Below are 23,451 nucleotides of genomic sequence, written 5' to 3'. Positions count from 1 at the left end.
GGAACATGGCGAAACATCGTCTCTACAAAATTTTTCAAAAATACAAAAATTGGCTGGGGGAGGTGCCTCATGCCTGTAATTCCAGCACTTTGGGAGGCCGACGCGGGTGGATCACCTGAGGTCAGGCGTTTGAGACCAGCCTGACCAATATGGGGAAATTCTGTCTCTACTAAAAATACAAAAAGTAGCCAGGCGTGGCGGTGGGCGCCTGTAGTCCCAGCTACTCAGGAGGCTGAGACAGGAGAATCACTTGAACCCAGGAGACAGATGTTGCAGTGAGCTGAGATCACGCCACCGCACTCCAGCCTGGGTGACGGAGAGAGACCCTGTCTCAAAACAAAAACAAAAATTAGCCAGGCGTGGTGGTGCACACCTGTGGTCCTGGCTACTTGGGAGGCTGAGGTGGGAGGATCACCGGAGCCCAAGAGGTCAAAGCTGCAGTGAGTCATGATCACACCACTGCACTCCAGCCTGGATGACAGAGTGAGACCTTGTCTCAAAAAAAAGAAAACAAGAAAAAAAGTGGGTCATTCTATTGGACACTTGAAACTATTGCCCTGGCCTCCCCAAAGGGCAGATTTCAGGCCTAGCTCTCAGGGAAAGAGCTCAGAGGCATTTCTTCGTGTTGTGCTCCCTTCAGGGCAGGGCTAGGGATATTTTGGGAGCACCGTAAACTCTGGATTTTGAGCAACAAGCAAGGCTACTTAGTACCTCCTTTAAGCCTTTCTCTGTCATATTTAGGATTTGACCCATGTAGTTAGTCCTCATTTCAGGAGCTGGGGGCTCCCCTAAATGTTTCCCATGAAGGTTTAGCACATGTGTACATTCAACACACACACACAACCTCTCCCATACCCACGGCAGTCTGAGATATGTGCTTGCCTGTCCCTGGCCGTGACTCATGCATATCAGCTGACTACATTGTCCTGTGCCTCCCAAGTTGAGTCAACATAATCTGACTGAGTGGGAGAACCTGCCGTGGGCCAACACCTCTTCTCCAACCCTGCCCCAGGACAGCAGGTTGCCATACCTCCAAAGCCCGACTTCCAATTCCTGTTGAGATCCACGCCAATGCAGAAGATTCCAGGTCTGATGGACTTGTTCTTCCGCCATAAGCGGTTCTGGGAAAGCCCAGGTCAGGTGACCTCATTCACTGGGCCCATTCCCAGGAATGGGAGCCTCTGATATCCTGGCCTATGGGGGTAGGGGACCCTGGTGGGGCAGGGAGGAGCAAAGGGAAGGAATTGCCAGGACAGGATGGAGCTGGCATGGGGCTGGGCCAAGGATGCAGCTCAGATACTGTATAGTTGAAGTCAGGGTCTGGGGAGAGGCTGGGCATAGGCTGCCAATAGTGGCCTTCCCTGGGCAGCAAGAAAGAGGTCAGAGGGCAAGAGGCTGCAGGTGCAGTACCTGAGCAGCCTTCCTGCCCTTGGTGAGGACTTCTGCAAAGAGGCTCTGAAGGGGCTGGTTCCCAAAGTACAGTGACCTTTTCTCCATCCCCCTAGAGCTGACCCCCTCCTTCCATCCTTCCCAGGTGCCCTCACCATGCTGTGGGTAAAAGCAAACCCATCAGGGTTTGTGACGAGCTCTATAAAGATGTCCATGGCCTTCAGTATATCTGTCAGGACACGGTCTTTGCCATAATCACTGACAATCTGCAAGAAAGAGTGAGGAGGGATGGGAGGCCCCACTGGTCTCCTGGGAGGTGGCTCAGGACATTTGCACAGCCAGTGGCTGCAGGAAAGGGTGGCATGAAACCCCTTAGGTATATCTTTTATGCAGAACCAAAGGCTTGGATTTTAAACAACTAGAAGGCAGGGGATCAATGTGGGCTCTGTGCTGCAAAAGGTAAGAGTGCACGATGGCTGCCCCAAAGGGCAGGAGGGAGACAGCACCCTGAGTGTAATTGTTCAACTGGAGGCATCCTTAAATAGTAAGTTGCTGCCCCTAGTTACAGCCCCCATCATGGGTGCACCTTGGCTACAGGTCCATGCTGACCTTATTGGCAGTCCAGATGCCAGTGGCGTGGGTGATCCACTCCCGGGAATGAATTCCAGTGTCAATCCAGATGGCTGGGTGCCGAGAACCTCCAGTGCTGAACTGAGAAAAAGAATCAGGCCCCAAACACAGGTTTGAACTCAGACAGCTACTGCCTCTGGGCTACCTGGAAGGAGGCCCCCGAGGCATCCTCACTGCCTGGGGCAGCTTTACGCACTAGGTAAGAGGGTGTGTGTGCAGGTACCTGTCCGTGTGCCCAAAAATGCACATTTGTGAGGGCCTTTGAAAATATAGTGGTGCCCTTGGGGAGCAAAGTGATCCATCCAGAAGCACAGAATTTCCCAGGATTGAAAGTATCTTAAGACCAGGGTTTCTCAAACTCTAATGGGCACATGAGTCTCCTGGGGATCTTATTCCAGTGCAGATTCTGACTTAGTAGGTCTGGGGAGGGTCTGAGGTTTGGCAGTTCTACTAAGCTCCCAGGTGATGTTGATGCTGCCTTGCAGGGGCCATGCTTTGAGTAGCAAGGCTTCAGACAGCATTAGAAAGAGAAGACCACGGCCCCTGGAGAAATGGAAGCAGGGACAGGTTAAGTCAAATCCCAAGTTAGGTGGGTCCACTTGGCTGTTCAGAAGAGCCCACCAGAGAATTGTTGAGAGCGGCAGCAAGCACCTGTCCTTCCTGACAGCTGATGCTAAACGCCCCGCAGGGTCCACACTCCTGGGTGCCCTTTTGGGCTCAAACTAAGAATTGCTTTCTGATGGGCTCTGCATTCACCTCTCCTACTTCCTTCATGACCCAGGGAACTGCAGGGTGCTGAGTTTGCTTGATTTCTGTTCCAGTGGCTCCTGTGAAGGGCTGGGAGGCTTCTCTATAGACTCAGGCATATCTGCAGGGCTGTCTGAGCCAGATGAACTCATTAGCAAATGGGCCCTCTGTGTACCTCTCTTCCCATTGAACGGATGAAGCAACTGAGGTAATAGAATGCCAACTCACCCACACTCACATCCCAAGTCCAGGGCGACAACTGCCACTCTGTAGCCCCAGCTCCTTAGCCATCCTCCCACCTACTTCCTGACCAAGGACAGGCTAGGTCACCACACTGTCACCTCTTCATACCTACAAGGGTGGATCTCTGAATGCCACAACCCCAAAGCTTATGGGTCACCTGGAGACAGGAGTAGACATATTGTCCTTCTCCCTGAAACTCCCGCCCAGCCACTGCCCCACATGAGCTCAATCTTATGCCAGAGGCCCTTAATGTAGAGTGCACAGGTTGACGCTGTTGGCTTTTACCTTCAGGACAAGAATGGACCGGTTTTCAAAGCTGTTGCCAATCTGAATTTTTGAGACAATATCGGAATGCTCCGTTACAAAGTTGTCAATCCAGCTATATATCTAAAAGGAAAGACACGTGTAAGATTGGCAGTTAAGCAGGAAGTGGGATGAACACCAGGGACTCTCTGAATGTTCTCCCTGCCCTTTCCCACTCTCATCAATGGTTTCCTACCTCCTCAGAGGGTCTAAAAGAACCAGATAAAGAATTGCAAAAATAGAGCATTCCCTCAGAGCTAAAGGAAGTGAGTTGTGATCTTGCTGGATTCCCAGGCTCCTTGCTCTGTGCAGAGCTATGCCTTAGCCTGGGAGAACAGTGTGTGCTGAGCCTGCTCAAATCCCCAGGCTTGACCCACATGGCTCTCTCTGGTTGGAAATTCTCTCTTGCCTCCATTCTTTGGCCCATTCAATCCATTTGATAGATCTCACAGACCTTGTAATGATGTTTTTATCTTCTTGCTCTTTTTAGACTGTAAGCCCCTTGAACGCAGAGTTCTTGTTTTATTTATCTTTGTCATCAATAAATAGTGCCAGACTGTATTATTTCATTCTCTTGTTCTTTCAATACATGTAATTAAATTAACAAATATATGAAAGAAAATGGATTCTCTATTGCATGACTTGTGAAGTGGGAAAAGTGATGATGATAATAGATGAATGATATCAAGAATGTCATATCCTTGACATGCAAAATGAGAAGTGTGCCTTGATTTCCTTTCTGGAATGGGCATCCCTGCACCCTCTGTGTACATTCTCCTTTATAAACAAGTTTCTTGCCCTGGCTGACTGCAACTGTGATCATGAACTTTCTCCAAGTGAAGGCACCTCTCTTTTATTCTACAAACATGACTGTCCAATGTGCCTGGCTTCCTGCCCCTCATATTATATACTCCAGCACCCATGGCTGGGACCACTGAACACCAGGACTGGTCACGGAGAGGCTGAGAGCCCTAGGTCCCTAACTGGAGGACTGGATATGTGTAAGAGTAAAAGAAAGAGGAAAGAAACACAAAAGGTGGCTTCACAGTCAAGGACAGGTTTATTTTGGAGAAATCAACCTGAGAGGGGTTTCTGGATGATTTTTGTCCTTTTTTTTTTTAACTATAAGCACTGGAATTAGGCAGTTTTTTAATCAAAGGGAACTTAGAATGGTGGTGTTTGTTCAAGATGGCGATGCTCCGGCTCTGTTAAGATGAGGGTAGCTTCTACCTGCTCTATTCTGGCCCATAATGGGTCCCTGACTTAGTGTTCTGCCTAGTAGACCCATTACTCTGCTCTGTACCTGCCTAGGGCTGTACAATTGAACTACTGTCCCCTCTATCTGAATTCTGGCTTCTGGACATCTTTGAATATGACTCCCTGCCTAAGAGACCTTGAACTAATGTCTGTTGTACAGTCCCCAAGTGTCAGTCACAGTTTTCCATAACCTTGGAGTCCTTCACTAGTTTCTGCATGAGTCAGGAAACCCTAAGGGGACCAAAGATACAAGAGAGCCCAGAGCTTGACTGGCCAGACCTACCTCCTCCAGGGTGTGGTATGAGGAGTAACTGAAGCTGCTGGTGCTGCGCTCCAGCCGGCGGGATTTCGCCATGGCCTCTCTTTCCTCATCCAGCAGCACCTGGGTGATGGGGAACACATATTGGAAAAGAAGGGGAGAGCTGGGCTGCCTATGCCTCTTCTGAGCCCTGCCTCTGCTGTCTGTGCATAAAGACAGCAGCAACACAGGAGAATGAGCCACCATGAGTGTGAACTGCACAACAGAAGGAAGGTCCAGATTGCTGGGTAATTATTCTGCCTGGCAAGCTGGCAGTCATGCTGCCATTTCCCAAATGAGCACAGGGCAAGGAGTCCAGAGAGCTGGGTTCTAGGTCTGCCTTTGCCACTAACTGGCTGTGGAACTTGCTGTGGCCTTAGTTTCCTCAGCTTGAAAATTGGGAAAGCAATATCTGCCTTACCACCTCATAGGATAAAATGTAATAATGGATTTGAAGGTGTTTTGGGGGGAAAAAAAGAGTGCTCACAGTCTACTGCCAACATTGCTTTTGCACTTAATAAGCACTCTGTTGAGTCAGGACCCAAGCCAAACCATGCACACTGACCCCGTTGGGGGAAGCAGAGGGTTCCTCTGACCCCCAACATTAACTCCACTTCCAGGAAATAGCCTAGACAACTGGTATGCAAGCCATTCAGAAAGCCAGGCATGACCAAAGTCAGTCTAAATAATTATGATTAATGTGCCAATGATCTTTCACTTACCTCCTAAACACAGGTCTGGGTGAGTCAAAAGCAATGTCCTTGGGTATCAACGTGGAGTTAGCATTCAAGCTTTACATGGTACTTCCCGCTGCCCATACAGAGGGCAGTATAATGCCTGGCTGGGTTAACCACTCACTCACTGCTCAGACCACCTACATAATCTTGAGACATTTTACCCTGCTTGGGTCACAGTGAGATGAGCTAGTGTCCTTCACCCCAGCTTATGCCCTTATAATGGCATCCAGGAGCCAAAGCACCCCAGGATTCGGCACAGACTGTCCAGTGTGGGAGGTACTCAGGTCCTCTGCCACTGAAGATGCTGAGAAAGCATCTTCATTAACCCAAATTGCCCTTTGTTTGCAGCACTGGGCCACAACTAAGTCTTGCCGATGACTTATTTGGGGCTAGAGCCTTAGTTAACCAAGCTTCATCTTCATGATCTCACTTGATCTGGTCAGATGACCTGATAACAGAACAGAAATGAGCTATTTGTGTTTTAGAGCTAAAGTAGATTGGAGTGGTAAAGGGACATAAAAGCAAAGATAACAAGTGGCAGAGGTGAGACAAGAACCAGGCATTTTAGTCCATACCCTTGGGTTCCTTAAGGCCAACTATCAAAACTAAAGGCCAACAGTAATAACACATATGCAGGTTGGGCATGGTGGCTTACGCCTGTAAACCCAGCACTTTGGGAGCCCAAGGCAGGAGGATTGCTGGAGCCCAGGAGTTTGAGACCAGCCTGGGCAACAAAGCAAGACCCCATCTCCACAAAAAATTAAAATTAAAAAATTAGACAGGCTTGGGGACGCATTCCTATAGTCCCAGCTACTTAAGCTGAGGCAGGAGGACTGCTTGAGCCTGGGAGTTGGAGGCTAGAGTGAGCTATGATTGAGAGTGAGTTATGATCATACCACTGTACTCCAGCCTGGACAATAGAGCAACACCCTATTTCTAAACACACACACACACACACACACACACACAAACGCACGCATGCACAAAAACACACACATACACAGATATGTTTATGTCTGTGTGTGTCCATATGTGTGTGGACAGAAAGAGCATGTAAATGTTTACAACAGCTAAAAACTCCATTCTTGCAATTTGAAAGTTTTTTGCGATAATGAAAAATCAAGGACCCCTGAGAAGAACCCAAGAACCTAAGACACTAAAATGACAAAAATATAAACCAAAATGTTCACAATGCCTGCTAAGATAGAAGAAGGCGGATTTGAAGTAAATTTTTTCTATCCTTTATTTTCACATTTTGGCAATGTGCTTATATTACTTCAATAAGTAAGAACTTTTTTTTTTTTTTTTGAGACAGAGTTTCTCTCTTGTTGGCCAGGCTGGAGTGCAGTGGCGTGATCTTGGCTTACTGCAACCTCTGCCTCCCGGGTTCAGGCGATTCGTCTGCCTCTGCATCCCCAGTAGCTGGGATTACAGGCATGCACCACCACGCCTGGCTAATTTTTTGTATTTTCAGTAGAAACAGGGTTTCTCCATGTTGGTCAGGCTGGTCTCGAACTCCCAACCTCAGGTGATGCGCCCGCCTCAGCCCAGAACTTTTAAATGAATAAGTAATAGCAAAACCAAAAGCCCTAATGGCTGCCGTGGCGTCTTCCACCCCGGTCAGGAAGAGCAGCCTCCCCGCCCCACCTGCCACGGATGAGGCAATGCCTAATGACTCACTCATCCCCGAGGCCTAGTCGGCTTGCTCACAACGCTCAGGTTCATAGATTTCAAAATGGGACTGGAAATTGATGTTTGGGGCTCACTTTACTTTTGAGCACCGACTCCATGCAAGGCAATTACAGTTGTGATATTTTCCAGCTGCACTGGCTGGCCAGGGGCAAAACCGAGATTGCTGGGTAAGTTAGACATGGCCGGAGGAGCCCGGGGCCTCTCTGGCCCTTCGCAAACATTTCTGGGAAGCTCTAACAAAAGGAATTTGTCTTCTCAGGAAGCCGACCCAAATCACAACAGTCTACCATGACCAATGTGTGCCTGGTGCCATCAGCTGTGACCAGCAGCTGCAAGGAAGAGAACAGCCTGCCAGCCTTGAGGACAAGGCAAAGGGTTTCCAAGGATCTGGTGGAAGCCTGAAGTGGGGGTGAAAGTGGAGGACAGGGAGGAGAAATCGGGAAAAAAAGGACTAGAGGACCCAATTCTCCCCACACAGCCTGGGGCACCCACAGGAAGACAGGACCCAGGAGATTGTCCTTTGTTCCACATAAGAGCTTGGAGGCAAATGGGAAGTTAGCACCAAACTGCAAATAACTTTCCAGACACCCTCACAGCCTTGTGAATGGAGGTGACACCCTCTTTCTAACTGGAAATTCTCAGGCCTCACAGCGGGCCCCACTTCTCCAGGAACAGGAATCTGCCTTGGCCTGGAAAATGCAGCAGCGTTTGCTCCATTCCTGGGACTGAGGGAAGGGGGTGGGTGACCGAAGAATGCGGTCTGGCCACAGGCGGAGGAATGCCTAATGACAGCCCTGTCAGGCTTCTCAGGAAAAAATAACAAAACACAGAAACCAACCAACTCAGAAGTAAAAGCCATCTGCCTCGCTGGAAGCCATAACCTGACAGGGAAAGCAATACCTCGGTGTGAATTAATTTACGATGAGTCAGGAAGGATGGGGGCCCTAAGGGAAGAACAGCCCTCCCGGGTTGGGCAGGGGAGGAGGCAGCGGGGCCCCAGTTCCTGTGAGAGCAGGATCTCTCACAGCCCAACCCCAGCCACAGATGCAAAATGGACACAGCTCCTGAAAACAGAGTGGGCTGGGGGCTCTGGGACAGCAGCCGCTGCCTCTCCTCCCCAGTTCCTGGCCTTCTCTTCCAGGACTAACAGCTGCAGTAGCAGCTACGTGGCCAGTAGCAAATCCAGTCCTGTGGCACTGGACGTGGGGGGAGGCTGCCCATCTGATGTTTTCAGAATGGACTCCCTCAGAGGTCAAGGCCAAACCACAAGGCTTCCCTGTCTAAAAGGCGAAGTTAAAACACCACACGGACAACAATGATGACCGCTGAGGGGACAGGTGGTTTGAGAGTGGAGTCTGAAGGTGCAGGACCTAGGTTAAACCCCGATCCTGTCACCAACGCCATCAAATTACTAACTTCTCTGTGCCTCAGTTTCCCCTTTGTAAAATGGAGGTCATGTTATCACATACTTTAGCATATACTTTAAAATGTTCTCATGAGGGCCAGGCGCAGTGGCTGACACCTGTAATCCCGGCACTTTGGGAGGCTGAAGCAGGTGGATCACTTGAGGCCAGGAGTTCAAGACCGGCTTGGCCAACATGGCGAAACCCTCTTTCTACTAAAAATACAAAAATTAGCCGGGTGTGGTGGCGGGTGCCTGTAATTCCAGCTACTCGGGAGACTGAGGCAGGAGAGTTGCTTGAACCCAGGAGGCAGAGGTTGCAGTGAGCAGCGGTTGAGTCACTGCACCCCAGCCTGGGTGACAGAGCAAGACTCCATCTCACACACAGACACACACAGACACACACACACACACACACCAATGTTCTCATGAGGATTAGAAGGGCTAATACATGCTAAATGCTTAGACTTTTGCCAGGCATGTAGTAAATGCTAGTGAATGTTAGCTATGATGAGGAGGAGGAGGGTGATAATGATAAGGAGGATGATAATAACTTTGGGGTGACTCCAGGGCTCTGTGAGGGAGTATTACAAGGCAGGACCAGGAAGTCTGGGTTCTCCAGAGGTAGGATAGCTTCTGTAGGACTTGGAGGGCAGAAAGCCCCCACTAATGGTCATCTGGGTGAGTCAGTCGGCACCTGCCTTTCATATGGCCCAACAGAGGGGCCTGGTTCCTCTTCTGTCCCTACCCCCATGATGCAGCCAGGCTCCACCTCTCCCAGGGTCTTGCCCATCACTGCTCCTGTCATCCCTGGCTTCTCCTGCAATCTTCCCTGTTGTCTTCTTCTCCTCTCTGGAGCTGCCACTCACCCTCAGACCAGCCAACAGCATTTCTACCTTTAAAACTCTGCTGTTCAAGCCAGGCATGGTGGTGCATGCCTGGAGTTCCAGCCATTCAGGAGGCTGAGGCAGGAGGATCTCTTGAGCCCAGGTGTTCAAGGTTGCAGTGCGCTATGACTGTACCTGTGAATAGCCACTGCACTCCACCCTGGGCAACATAGCAAGACCCCATCAAAAAAAAAAAAAAAAAAAAAAACTCTGGTGGTTCATGCCTGTAATCCCAGAACTTTGGGAGACTGAGGCAGGTGGATCACTTGAGGCCAGGAGTTTGGGAACAGCCTGGCCAACATGGTGAAACCCTGTCTCTACTTAAAAAAAAAAAATAATAATAATACAAAAATCAGCCAGGCGTGGTGGTGTGTGCCTGTAAGCCAAGCTACTCAGGAGGCTGAGGCATGAGAGTTGCTTGAGCCTGGGAGGCGGAGGCATGAGCTGAGATCATGCCACTGTACTCCAGCCTGGGTGATGGAGTGAGACTCTGTCTCAAAAACAAAACAAACAAACAAATAAAAACTGTACTCTTCAGCTAGCAGATAACAATTGAAAGAAGTAAAGAATTAAATTATATAGGCAATGAGAAAATGGTAAATGTCAAGAAGAGTGAAATGGGAAGGAAAGAGGAAGTTGGGGAAGTGGGGAAGAAGAAGGGTACAGTTTAAAACAAGATGAGCAGTCTGGTGTGGTGGCTCACACCTGTAATTTCAGCACTTTGGGAGGTCAAAGTTGGCAGGTTGCCTGAGCCCAGGAGTTCAAGACCAGCTTGGGCAACATAGTCAGACCCCATCTCTACAAAAAAACAGAAAAATTAGCTGGGTGTGGTGATGTGGGCCTATAGTCCCAGCTACTTAGGAGCCTGAGGCAAGAGGATGGAGTGAGCCTGGGAGTTTGAGGCTACAGTGAGCCATGATTGTGCCACTGCACTTCAGCCTGGATGACAGAGCGAGATCTTGTCTCAAAATAAATAAATAAAATAAAACGAAAAGAAAGCCTTATGACCATTGCAAGGGCTTTGGCTTTTACTCCAAATGAGTTGGGTTTTAAGCAGAGGAACAACATGCTTGAATTTGCAATAGTTTTAAAGGACCCTTCTGGCTGCTGTTTAGAGACTAGGTAATAAGGAGTCAAGGTGGGGAAGTGGGGAGAGCAGTTAGAAAGCGAATGGAAGAACCCAGGTGAGCGAGGAGATGGCGCATGGGCCCTAGGGGCTGGTGTGGGATGTGCTAAGATCCATCCTGAAGGCAGCGATAAATCTGTTGTTGATGGGGTTTGTGGAAGGGGTCAAGAATGGCTCCCAGCTTCTGGTCTGAGTGACTGGAAGGATGGTGTTGCCATTTCCTGAGACAGAGAGGGCTGTGGAGGCACTGATGAAGGGCCAGGGGAACTTGGTCTGGACCTGGAAAGTTGGAGATGCTCGTTAGACCCCCCGGTGGAAACACTGAGTAGGCGGTTGGATCCAGGAGAGGAGGTGCGGGCTGGAGACAGAACACAGAAGTCCTGGATGCCAGGAGAAGAGACAGACTCCAGGAGGCAGAGAGCCACCAGTTGTGCTGTTGGAAGAGGAACATTGAGAGTCGGCCATTGGGTTGGATTTGGAAGTTGTGTGTGACTTTGTCGAGGGAAGCTTTGGTGAAGTGAGGGGATAGGCAGCCTGCTGGCGGAAAGGGATGGAGATGACAGGGAGAGTCAGTATTTTCAGGAGTTTCACTCTATGGGGAAGCATAAAAATGGGGTGATGGCTGGAGGGGAGAGGGAAGGGATCAAGAGAGGGTTTTTGTAAATGGGAGAAACAACTCTATTTGCATGGTGATGAGAGTGATCCACTAGGGTGAGGGAAATTGGCAAAGCAATATTTACACCCAATTGTATTCTGCTCTGGATGGTCAGAGCATGGGTGATTTTTGTTTTCTCCTTGTGCTTTCCACTATTTTCCAAATTATCTAACATGAATATTTATTAATTTTGTAATCAGAAAAAAAGCCATTAAAAGCCACAGAGCTGATTGCTCAAGTGAAGCTTTTCCATGGTGACTCATCCTAGGGGGAAAAAAAAAAAAAACCAAAGGGCTGAAAAGAACGAGGAGGTGAAGAAAAATTAAATGCAAATAGAGCTCGCTCGGAATCAGATAATTTCTTGCCTGGCCCACTGCAATTTCCTCACCACCCTCCTGCCTGTCAGTCTCTCCCTGGCCCTGTCCCCAACTCGACACTGTCACTGTCAGGGTGGTTTTTCTGAAAACCACCAGGTTTTCATGCAAATCTGATCATGTCAAAGCATCTCCGGTGACTCCTCCCTAGTTTTCGGGATAAAATCCTGACCTTGTCACATGGTGGAGGGCACTCTTTGCGATGGGGTCTGGCTTCATCGTCAATCGGGGTGGGGGCCCCCCTTCCTCTGGCCAGCCCCCCTTACCTGCTCTTCAGCGCACCGTAATTACCGCCTTCTCAGAAGCGCAGCGTGCAGTGCCTCTTGTATGCGCTCCCATAGCAACCGCCCTCACTCCATCAGCCCCTCATCCACTCCATTGTAACCACCGGCTTACTCCCCTCCATCCCTGCCCCCCGCGACCCTCCGGCTCTCCTGGATACAGGGCCAGGTTTTTTATCTCTGTGTTTCCAGCCCTTTGCCCAATGCACAGCACACAGTAGGGCTCTCTGTGTCTGTGAGTGGAATGAATGGCCCTGCCTCATGTTTCTCAAGCATCCCGCTGATCACAGAGCAGAGGGAGGGAAAGATTCCAAAATCTCCCCTGCCTCTGGCCAAAGTGAAAACCAGCATCGAGGTTTTCCAGCCTGGTCCTAGCCACCAAACACGACCACTCCTCTTTCCTTTCCTCCTCCTAATGAATGTCCATTTGTTCCACTGACATTTATCAAGCCCTAATGAAGCAGCAAGTCCTATGGTGGGTGCTGGGGTAGGAAAATGGATACAGAGCGTGGAGCTGAACCTTGGCTGAGGGGAGGGGGCCAGAGGAACAAAGACCCACATGTGAATAAGGTCGTTCCTGTCCTGAACTCCCCAACTGAGCAAGTCATTCAGCAGACAACCACCGAAGGCCCACCCTGCAGGGGACATTGGCAAGTACTTGGCTGAGGGGATCCAGAGGACAGGGAGAAAATCACGCCCGTGCCTCTGTATCTGAAATACAAGACTGGACGCCAACAACCTGAGGGGTGCAAAGCCCTTTCAGTCCTGTTAGCAAATCTCAGCTTCCCTCCTCCTGGACCCCTCCCCATCATCAACCCCTCAACACATCAACACACCAGCCACCCCCACCCCCAGCTCCCTCTAAGCCAAAATATGATCTCAAGTATGGCAGTGAGTGCTTGATCCCTGCAGGAAGAGCGAGTTGGTGAAAATCCTGCCTGGCTGGACCAAGGCTAAGAGGTCAGAGCATTTTCCTGAAAGGGAGGGCAAAGCCCTAGAGGGACTCGGGGCTGCGGATGTGGGGAGAGGACAGGCTAAAGCCAGTGGGGGAGGCTCAGAGGGGACTCTGGGGCAGTCCCTGATGTGCAGAAATCAACAGAAAGTTTTTAGAGACCTCTGTGTGTCTGTTTGCCAAATGCTGTGGAGTTCCCAGGGTGGGGCTGAACCAGGGAAATGGAAACTTCAAAATAGAGGCCTGGGCTAAAAATGAGAATTCAGTTCTATTTCTTTTGATGTGGTAGCCTCTTTTGTCTGTGGGAGTTTCCCCATTTTTGCTTGTGGGGGATTTCATTAGAGAAATATCCCACCCCCACATGTTGAGCGGGAAACAGATGTGCCTGATGAGGGATAAAGGTCTTTGAAAGGACCAAAGTGCCCCAGCCCTGCGCTCGCATGGGAATGGAATGCTGCCTGATGCGTTGATCCCCTGACATACAGTGTCAAGTGTGTGTGCTCCGGGAGGCTCTGTGTTCCCACACTCGGAGCCCTTAGGGGAGATTAGCACCGTACAACAAGGTTGGGAATGAATCTTTATGGATACACTTCCACAGGTACACGGCCAGCAGCAGCTGCAGAAACATGCAGCCAGGGAGGCTTAACCAATCAGTGGTACCCACAGAGATCTCTAGGAAGGAGGCTGTGCTGCCAGCACCTTTCAGGGGCTCTTTAAGATATCCTGGCAAATAGAACAATTGAAACAGAATTTCATGATGTTCAGAAAAGACTCAGGGAAAGCAGCAGGGAGACTGGGGTGTCCAGGCTGAAGGCTGCCTTTGTCCTACCCAAGAGCGGTTCTGCTCTCCCAAAGTGGTTCCTCTGGGAGAATCCTGCCTGGGGGAGATGCCCTGTGCAGACAGCCATGCGGTGGAGGTCAGGGGAAGGCAACCACACCAGTGATCTCTCTGCTTCTTTCACCATTTCCCAATCCTCTGGAGTAAAGCCGTTCCCCCAGGCATGGGATGGCTGAGACACAGCGGGAACAGGAGGGAGTGGTCAGATAAGCAAAGGAAGAAGTTATCCAGGGGCACCTTCCCACGGTGCCCCTGGGAAGACCCCAGCTACATCCTCCTGTCTCCCTTCTCCACGCGCCTTTGCTGTTTATTGCTGCAAATCCCTCCCCAGGAGGGCTCATCACAGGCGTCCTCTCCACTCCCACACTGTGAGTGCTTCCCCCATGAACTCTGTCCTAGCTTCAGATTCTGAGAAGCGTGTGGCTCACTTCCTTCCACAGCATGTTCACAAACACACCAATGGAGACCCAGAAACCACCTGTCCGCTTTTAGCCCCGAGAACATCTCCTCCATATTGGGCCCCAACCAGAAAGGCAGGCAGAAGGCAGAGCCCTTGCTGGGGCAGGGCCTCACCTGGATGTCCTTTATCATGATGCTGTAAGCAAGGCCATGGGACTCCAGATACGCTTTGATGTATTTCAGTTCAGAGAAAGGAACTCTCATATCCACGGGGAGGCTGGGCCTGGCTGGGCCACGCCAGAAGTCCACCTTGTTCACCAAGGAAAGAGAGACAGCTGCATTACTCCATGTCCTTCCACACAATCCTGTAGGTGACCCCAGAGATCCAGAGAATCTCTCAGCCAGTAGAGACCTTTTTTCTACGTAGGAGATGGGGACAGGGGTGTGATGTCCCAAAACCTCCCAGTGGATGCCTGAAACAGCAGATAGTACTGAATCCTATATAGACTATGCTCTTTCCTATACATACAGACTTGGGATACAGGTTTTTTGTAATTTTTAATTTTTGTGGGTACATAGTAGGTGTATATATTTCTGGGGTATATGGGATATTTTGATACAGGTATATAATATGTAATGATCATATCAGGGCAAATGAGGTATCTATCACTCAAGCACGTATTCTTTGTGTTACAGACAATCCAAGTACTCCAAGTATACTCTTTTAGTTATTTTAAAATATACAATTAAATTATTATTGACTATAGTCACTCTGTTGTGCTATTAAATACTAGATTTTATTCACTCTACGTTTTTGACAGACCTATAATAAAGTTTAACTTATAATTTTTTTTTTTTTTTTGAGATGGAGTTTCACCCAGGCTGGAGTGCAATGGCATGATTTCAGCTCACTGCAACCTTTGCCTCCCAGGTTCAAGCCATTCTCCTACCTCAGCCTCCTGAGTTGCTGGGACTATAGGTGCGTGCCACCACGCCTGGCTAATTTTTGTATTTTTAGTAGAGACGGGGGTTTCGCCATGTTGGCCAGGCTGGTTTCGAACTCCTGACCTCAGATGATCTGCCCACCTTGGCCTCCCAAAGTGCTGGGATTGCAGGCATGAGCCACCGCACCTGGCCCTAACTTATAAATTAGGCACAGTTAGAGATTAAAAACAGTAACTAATAATAAAATAGAGCAATTAGAACAAATGCCAGCATCACTAGCCTTACACTTCGGGGCCATTATCAAGTCAAATAAGGGTTAGACAAACAGAAGCACCGTGACACAGTGACAGTCGATCTGATGACCCAGACGGTCACTAAGTGACTCGCGGAGGGGAGCGTGGACAGTGTGCAGGTGCGAGACTTCATCACACTACTCAGAACAGTTTGCAATTTAAAACTTATGAGTTTTTTCTTTCTGAAATTTTTCATGTAATGTTTTAGGTTGACCGTCAATCAGGAGGGACTGCCATACACTTAAAAGGGCCCCAGTTCCATAATGAAACCCTAAGGCTGAGCGGAAAGACTGCGACAAACAAAATCCCCAAGGCACTGAGGTTCTTTCCCTAATTTCAAGCCCTGTCACCTCCACACCTCACTCACACTCATTGCAACTTCGCCTGGATACAGAGAACCTCAAGAGTCCTAAAGAGTCCTCAAGATGAGGCCGCTCATCATCTGGGACATGAACACGGACAAGAGCCCTGGTCAGGAAAGGGAAGGATAATTGCTCCCATCCCCACAGAAGTAGGAGAGGCCGGACCTGGGTCCCTAGGTCAGCCTTTTGCAACACCTATTTTTCAATTAGTAAAATGGAGAGAATGATCATAAAACGTCATGAGTCCCAGTCGACGGGACACTCAGACAAGTAGGAGCAAGGGTTTTGACCACATCCAGAAATATCTGGTGGTTCCAGTGGCCCCCTAACAAAACCCTTCTATGTAATAGTCAAAGTCAACAAAAATGTTTTCCATTGTGAAAACCTGCAGAGGACAAGTGTTCTCAGAAAAGATGCTCAGGCTGACGGGGACGAACTCAGATAAGACACAGGTTTGCCAAGCTAAGCCGTTTCACTTGGGAGGCCAACGTGTCCAATCTCCACGCGACGTGGCATCCCACCCAGAGACACTGTGTTCCCTCCCCCTCCCCCCGCCATCCGTGTGGCTTTAGGAAATTCCTGCTGTTTGGAGATCAGTGCCCTGACGGGTTGTGTAGCAGCTCCCTATCCAGGAGAGATTGGGTGGCTAGAGGAGATATGGCCTAAAAAGGCAGCCCAAATTTCTGGGCAAGTGTCCCTGATTTTTCCTGAAGAGGAGCCACATGTGATTTCCCACAGGTCTGTGCTCTTTGCAGGGACCTCAGGAGGGCAGGTTTGGGGTACAGGGGGGCAGGACAAGGAGCTAAAGGTGTGAGCCACTGCGGAGGGTGTGGGGGGTGTCCTCAAGCCTGAGGAGTCCTCACCTTCTGGGGCTTCAGACCCTCCAGATCCCTGAGAAGTGAAAGCTGCTTCTCATCCTTGGCCAGGACTCGAAGAACCTGGTCCCTAGAAAAACACAGGGAGGGGCGGAGGAAGCTGCAGAGAAGGATCCCTGGAAGGCTGTGTCACTTGGAAGGGGCAGAATGGAGCAGAGGCCCCGCTGAAGGCAGAGCGGGAAGGCTGGAAGGCACCACACGAGTGGAGGCTGAAGGAGCCCTGAGCAGCCGGGACTCGCAGGCAGCTCTGAGAAGCACATGGTCCTTCAGCCTAGAGCCAGTGAGCTCTCCAGCCCCAAGGACAGACCACCCCAGGGGCTAAATAAAGCCTGTCAGTGCTACTGCTGGACTGAAGGCCAAGCCAGGGGAAGAAGGAAGGGAAAAGAATGGGGACGGGGGCAGTGTGTCAAATGAAAGGAATGAAGGGGAGAAAGGAGTAGACACAGGGGCTGGGGGGACCAGTGGTGACCCCAAGGGCTCTTCGCGTGGGGGCCCCAAGGCCATGGTCTGTCTCAATGCCCGGAAGGTGAGATCAGATAACCTTACCCCACCTGACGTGGAGGAAGCTGAGCTCCTTCCCTTCCTGATGGAGGTGGGCGGGAGGTGGCGTAACCAAGAGGCCTGTGGTGTGGGCTCTGGGGTGTGACGCCAGGGATGGGGTTGCTGCCCTCACAGGCTGGCTCTGAGACCATGGGTGAGCAACCCCCTCTCTACGCTTGCTGTGTCTCCCCTTCTCTACTGTGGAGCGTGGTGGGGCATCCACCTGTGGACCTTGGGGAGGCTCAAAGTACATCCACAGAGGGCCTGGCGTGTAATACTAGAACTTCCTGTCATTCAAAGGAGGACGACACCCACATCCATTTTTGGTAGAGGTACATAGTCTTGTGGGGGCTACAACTTCCTTGAGAATCAGAGGAAAGCTATGCATGCTTCCTCCCTGAAGAAGCCCTTGTTGTATAGGAAAACTGTTGCATGTGGTTTCAGGGGATTCTTGGAGCCCCGGGGGCTTCCTCCTGGACTCTGGATTAAGAACTCTGGATTTGGGGAGGACCACCAACGAGCCAGCCCTGGAGCATGAGAGTGGGAGGCTGCAAAGCTGGAAGTGAGTTCAGGGCAGGAACCCACATCCTGACTCTCCGCCTTGATCAGGCACCAGTGGGGCAGCCACCTCCTGCTGGGACATCCAGTCCCCTCCTCCCAACCAGTCCTCCCTCCCGCTGCGGAGCAGCCACTCACCCTGTGAAATTCATTTGGCCCAAAGCTGCTGCCAGGATCAAACTGAAGACCAGGAGTGTCTGCCTGTCCATGGGGGATGGCCCAGGGCTCGTCCCTCCTGCAGGAGTGCCCTGCATGCGTCTTCCTCCTGGTGAGCTTCAGGGGCTTTCCTTGGGCACCATGGACCGGGCTTCAGGGCAGCACAGCACCTAGAGGCTGGAAGGTCCGGCCTGAGAATGAACATTAGGCTGTCTGGGGCACCCAGCATGTGGCTCCCACATGCCAGGCCTTGGGAGAGCTAGGGCTGCCCTGCCCCAACCCAGCACATCCTCTCCTGGGAAAGGGAGAGGGAAGAGAGAAGTAGGAAGACAGGCCCTTAGCTTTTCTTTTCTCTCAGGTTTGCCAGGGCAGCCCCTTGTGAGCGTCAAAGCCTCCAGCTCCGGAGAAAGACCAGAGTAGCCAGCAGCCCTGGGACACCCTCCTTTCCTCCCTCCTCTATAGCATCCTCTCTTTTGCTCTTCTTCTCCCCCTAGCCCACTCATGCTTTCCCTGGGCTATATCCTCCTTACACATAAGGGTGTGGACGCCGTTGAAAGACCACTGGGCTTAGAGACAGAGACTGGGTGCTCACTTCCCGTCTAAAATATCTGGGGCAGCTGCCCTAATCTCTAAATCTCAGTTTACTCATCCATCAAATGGGGTAAATCATACCTCCCCTCCCTACCTCACAGGGTTTGGAGGGGTATAGATGAGGCAACTTGAGTGAACTGGCTTGGTAAAGCCTGCAAAATGCAATGTATTATTATTTCAAAGGCATTAACTTTTAGTCACAGCCACATTTGAGATCAGTCCTCCAGTGGCAATGGGGAGAAGGGGAGAGAAGAGAATGGAGAGGAGAACAAAGGAAATAACTATATATTGTATGAGAAGGAATTCAATCAAGATTCCCTTTTCTCTGTCTTCAGGTGGTCATCATTGTGCTAGCACAGATAGTGGGTTTTCTGCTACACATGAAGGTCACCGTAGTCATTATTATAGTTCTCAACAGACAGCAGAGTCAATTTCTCAGTCCTGCTGAAGCCCCACACAGTTCCCTTTATAGTGTGGGAATAGCAGGAGTAAAGCAGGGGCCAGCACACAAAGCAGTCATCTTGGAAGGAGAAAGTGAAAGATGATGCCTGAATGGCAAATGATGAATCTAACAGAAAATCCACAGGGGGTGGGGGTAAGGCAGAGGCTGAATCCAACCAAGTCATTCAGCAGAGGACGTCAACAATAGGCCACTTAACTGTCACCGGCGATTCTCAGAAGCCCCCTCTCCCCATCCATAGTATCTCAGAATGGCCAATTAACCGGCTATGTGTCCAGAGAAGGCAGCTCTTTTATCGACAGAATGCCCTGCTCCCCCACCAACCTGCCCTACTCCATTATTTTGTAGTTCAGCTGTTCACACATGCCAGACTCTCCTAGAACCCTGGCTTTGGGGACTCTCAAAGAGTAACATTAGCAAAGGGTTTAAGGACGTAGAAAAGAAAGCAGTTATGCTTTCCACCCAAGTAACATTCAGCTTCAGTATCAATGGAGATAAAAGGGTGTATTGCTAAACAATAGCTCAAGAGTTTAAAAGGAAATAAACAGAGATAGTGCTAGTCACCAAAAGTACCCAGCATCTTCTTGTTCAAAAACATCATTTTAAGCCACCAATAATGAGACAACTATCCTTGTACTTGGCTTAAGGGTGGGAAAAGAGACAGAGAGTGAGAGAGAAAGAATAAGAGCAAAAGAGAGAGAGAGAAGCAGTTAGGAATTTTTGAGAATTCTATGACACAGCCTCCAATAGAACTTTCTGTGATAATAGAAATGTTCTATGTCCACACCCCCCAATAGGATAGCCTACTTGAAATGTGGCTAGTGTGATTGAATACTGATTTTGGAGTTGTATTTAACTGTAATTAATTTAAATAAAATTTAAATAGCCACGTGTGGCTAATGGCTACCACATTGGACAGCAGAGTTCTCTGGGAATTCGCCAACACTGAAAGCACCATCTCCAATGGCTGGATTTGTTTTTGATTTTGCTTCCTCTAAGTTCATGTTGGACGGATAATGTGCTGACATCGTAACAAGGTTTGAGGGTGATACATCTCACACACGCATGCGTGAGCACCCAATTATCATGCTTATGAACTGCAATTATCAGCTTATGGCTAGATTTGAAGCAGAGACACATAGCTATGCTTGACCTAAGGTTGGCTTTTCACTCACAATTAATTACTCACCTAATCATTTACTCAGTAAATGCCCACTGAATACCTACTATTTTCCAGGCACTTGCTAAAATCTGGAAGCAAAATAGAAAGCAACACATATCTGGCCCTTCCATTTCTAAAGGGGTAAGTAGACAATTAATTTAAATAGCATGCAGATAATTGGTGATTGGAGCCCATCTCACTCCAGATAAGTGTAAAACTGTAGCTGGTGTTTGTGCTACAAGGGAAAGGCACATTGTACCATGAGGACGGGTAACATGGGCTCCACATAGACTGAAGGAGAGTTTCCGTAAATTAGAAATTTTATTGGAGGACTTTTATTTCCTGCAGGTTGGTAGGTTAGATACTTAAGCAATCCTGCCCAAATGAAAGAACTCAAATGCAGGATAAAATATTTTGAGTAACAGCTTTTTTAAAGCCATCGCTGGGTTGGCACAAATACAAGAATCTACAGATCCCCAAAAGGAGGAAAAGCCAGACAGACACCAAAGAGGTAAGCAAGCTTTGCCTCAGAGAACTTCTCAGAATGCTGGTGTTCTTGATTTTCCTACTGGATGCATGTACCATGCATCTAGAATCATCTTCCCTCTGCTTCAAATCTATCTTTTCAAACCTTCCTTTAGTGAAGGTTTCTGTTTTTACTTATTTGAAAATTCTTGGCCAGGTGTAGCAGCTCACACCTGTAATCCCAGTCCTTTGGGAGGCCAAGGCAGGAGGAACCCAGGAGTTCACTTGAGTCCAGGAGTCCAAGACCAGCCTGGGCAAGTCAGGGAGACCCTATCTCTGCAAAAATAAAATAAAATTAGCTGGGCACGGTGAGGCATGCATCTGTAGTCCTAGCTACTCGGGAAGCAAGCAAGAAGATCGATTGAGCCCAGGACTTTGAGGCTGCAGTGAACCATACTCCAGCCTGGGTGACAGAACAAAAACCTATCTCAAAAAAAAAAAGAAAAGAAAGAGAAAAAAGAAAGAAGGAAGGAAGGGAGGGAGGGAAGGAGGGAGGGAGGGAGGGAAGAAGGAAGGAAGGAAGGAAGGAAGGAAGGAAGGAAGGAAGGAAGGAAGGAAGGAAGGAAGGAAGGAAGGAGAGAAAGAAAAAAACAGAAAGAAGAAAGAAAGAGAGAGAAAGAAAGAGAGAGAAAGAAAGAGAGAGAAAGAAAGAAAAGAAAGAAAGAAAGAAAGAAAGAAAGAAAGAAAGAAAGAAAGAAAGAAAGAAAGAAAGAAAGAAAGAAAGAGAAAGAAAAAGAAAGAAAGAAAAAATTATTTTGCTCTCATTCTTGAAAGGGTTTTTGGGGATAGAAATTCTAAGTTTATTACTGTTTTCCTCTCAACACATTGAAAATATTATCCCACAGTCTTCTGGCTTCCATTTTTGCTGCTAAAAGGTAATCAGTTGTTGACTTACTGTTCTTCGGAAGCTGACCTCTCTTTGTTCCTGGTTTCTTTGAAGATCTTCTCTTGGCTTTTGATGGTCCACAGTTTTACTATCATGTATTCTTCAGATACACCATCATATGTCCAGGTATGGAATTTTTTGTTTGTTTTGTCTTGCTTGAGAATCATTTGAATTCCTCTATCTGCGTGTTACTCGCTTTCCATTATTTTCCAAATTTCTCAGCCATTATATTTTTAAACATTGCCCCTTCTCCTCTCTATTACCTTCATCTGAAACTTTTGACTGGATAGATGTTAGACCTCCTCATTCTAGCCCCCAAGACTCATAACCATTCTGTTATATTTCCATTGTGTGGTCTCTCTGGGCTACATTCTGGATAATTTATCTGTAAAAAATACTTGTGTCTTTATTCCACTTACCTGATTTTTTCATTGGCTGAGTTTAATCTGCAATTTAATTGATCTGTGAAGTTTTACATTTCAATTGCTAAGGTTCATTGATTCTGCAACTTTTTTTTCCTCACGTTTTTAACACTGTTAAAATCAGGATACATCTTACAATTGGTGGCATCTTGCAATGATAATTGGCAGTATTGTTGATGGCACATAAAATTATGGTGCATCTTATAAAATCAATCCTGTTTTATAGTCAACGCAATATGATATTCATTTTTTATTTTTGGAAGTTCTATTTGTTTTTTTTTTTATTTAAGCCCAAATGACTTGAATTTCTTATCTATTTTAGAATTTATTATTTCTTTAAACGTATAAGACAGATATTTTATATTCTGTGTCAGATAATTACAGTTCCTAGATATTTTAAGTCTATTTCTGCTGCGTATTCTTTCTGCTGGTTCTCACTCATGGTGCATTTTCTTTCATGCCACGTATCTGTGAACCAATCATTTTCCTTGAACATTTATCTGTGAGAATCCCTTGAGGCCTGGGTTGAAGGTGAGTTCTTCCAGAGAAGATTTGCATCTACTTCTGTAAGTTGCTGGGGACACTACCAACCTGAGACCACTCTAAATTAAATAATTTAAGATTTTTTTTTGGACTGCATAGTTAGCATAAACTTAAACCACAGACTCATGTTGGGGAGCTTACTTGTGGGTATGAAATCTCAGGAAACATTTTTCCCAGCATCATCTAACAGCAAAGTTTTAAGTCCTGGACAAGAATAGTATGTTATCTGCAAGTGGGTCATCAGAGTTAAAGTGTCTTAAGGTCCTGGAATTGTTGGGAGAACGGAGAGATATTGACAATAGGCCGGGCGCGGTGGCTCAAGCCTGTAATCCCAGCACTTTGGGAGGCCGAGACGGGCGGATCACGAGGTCAGGAGATCGAGACCATCCTGGCTAACACGGTGAAACACCGTCTCTACTAAAAAATACAAAAAACTAGCCGGGCGAGGTGGCGGGCGCCTGTAGTCCCAGCTACTTGGGAGGCTGAGGCAGGAGAATGGCGTGAACCCGGGAGGCGGAGCTTGCAGTGAGCTGAGATCCGGCCACTGCACTCCAGCCTGGGTGACAGAGCAAGACTCCGTCTCAAAAAAAAAAAAAAAAAAAAAAAGAGATATTGACAATTTTTTAGATTTTGGTAAATATGCGTGTTCAAATAGCTAGAGCAACAACTAGAAGAATAGATCCAGTGCACACACCTTTCAAACAGGTAGAAAGGATAAAGATAAAAAGAGATGAAGGAGGAAACATAAACCAGAAAAAGATGAGGAAAAAAGATTTACAAAAAGAAATTTTAAAAAGTAGAACATAAAGATACTCCAGAGCCTAGAAGAAAAACAAAGTAGAACAAATTGAAAGGGCATAAAAAGAAGAAACTTGCCTAATAATAATAGTAAATGTAAATGGATTTAACTCTTCAGTAAAGGA

General features: G+C 48.3%; 1 protein-coding gene and 1 non-coding gene across 5 annotated transcripts in view; both read right to left on the bottom strand.

Annotated features, from left to right (window-relative positions):
- CPA5 (carboxypeptidase A5) overlaps positions 1-23,451 on the bottom strand; it is a 30,382-nt gene that overhangs the window by 4,168 nt on the left and 2,763 nt on the right. For 3 of the 4 annotated variants that reach the window (XM_065542550.2, XM_074035987.1, XM_074035986.1), the window contains exons 2-9: positions 17,922-18,116; positions 16,674-16,755; positions 14,385-14,519; positions 4,853-4,951; positions 3,295-3,396; positions 1,999-2,100; positions 1,545-1,655; positions 1,031-1,121 (exon numbers count right to left, since the gene is read on the bottom strand). In XM_065542550.2, coding sequence (XP_065398622.1) covers positions 1,031-1,121; positions 1,545-1,655; positions 1,999-2,100; positions 3,295-3,396; positions 4,853-4,951; positions 14,385-14,519; positions 16,674-16,755; positions 17,922-18,037 — 838 coding nt within the window. In that variant the 5' untranslated portion in view covers positions 18,038-18,116. Of the gene's footprint in view, positions 1-1,030; positions 1,122-1,544; positions 1,656-1,998; positions 2,101-3,294; positions 3,397-4,852; positions 4,952-12,006; positions 12,083-14,384; positions 14,520-16,673; positions 16,756-17,921; positions 18,117-23,451 lie in introns of those variants that run through there. The other variant, XM_074035985.1, reaches the window with a different exon arrangement.
- LOC123572689 (small nucleolar RNA U13) lies at positions 19,994-20,097 on the bottom strand. Its single transcript, XR_006697236.2, has one exon. It is a non-coding gene; the product is annotated as a small nucleolar RNA U13 (small nucleolar RNA).

Source organism: Macaca fascicularis, chromosome 3 (assembly GCF_037993035.2).
Source record: "Macaca fascicularis isolate 582-1 chromosome 3, T2T-MFA8v1.1".
NCBI lineage: Eukaryota > Metazoa > Chordata > Mammalia > Primates > Cercopithecidae > Macaca > Macaca fascicularis.
This window is presented reverse-complemented; position numbering and strand designations above follow the sequence as displayed.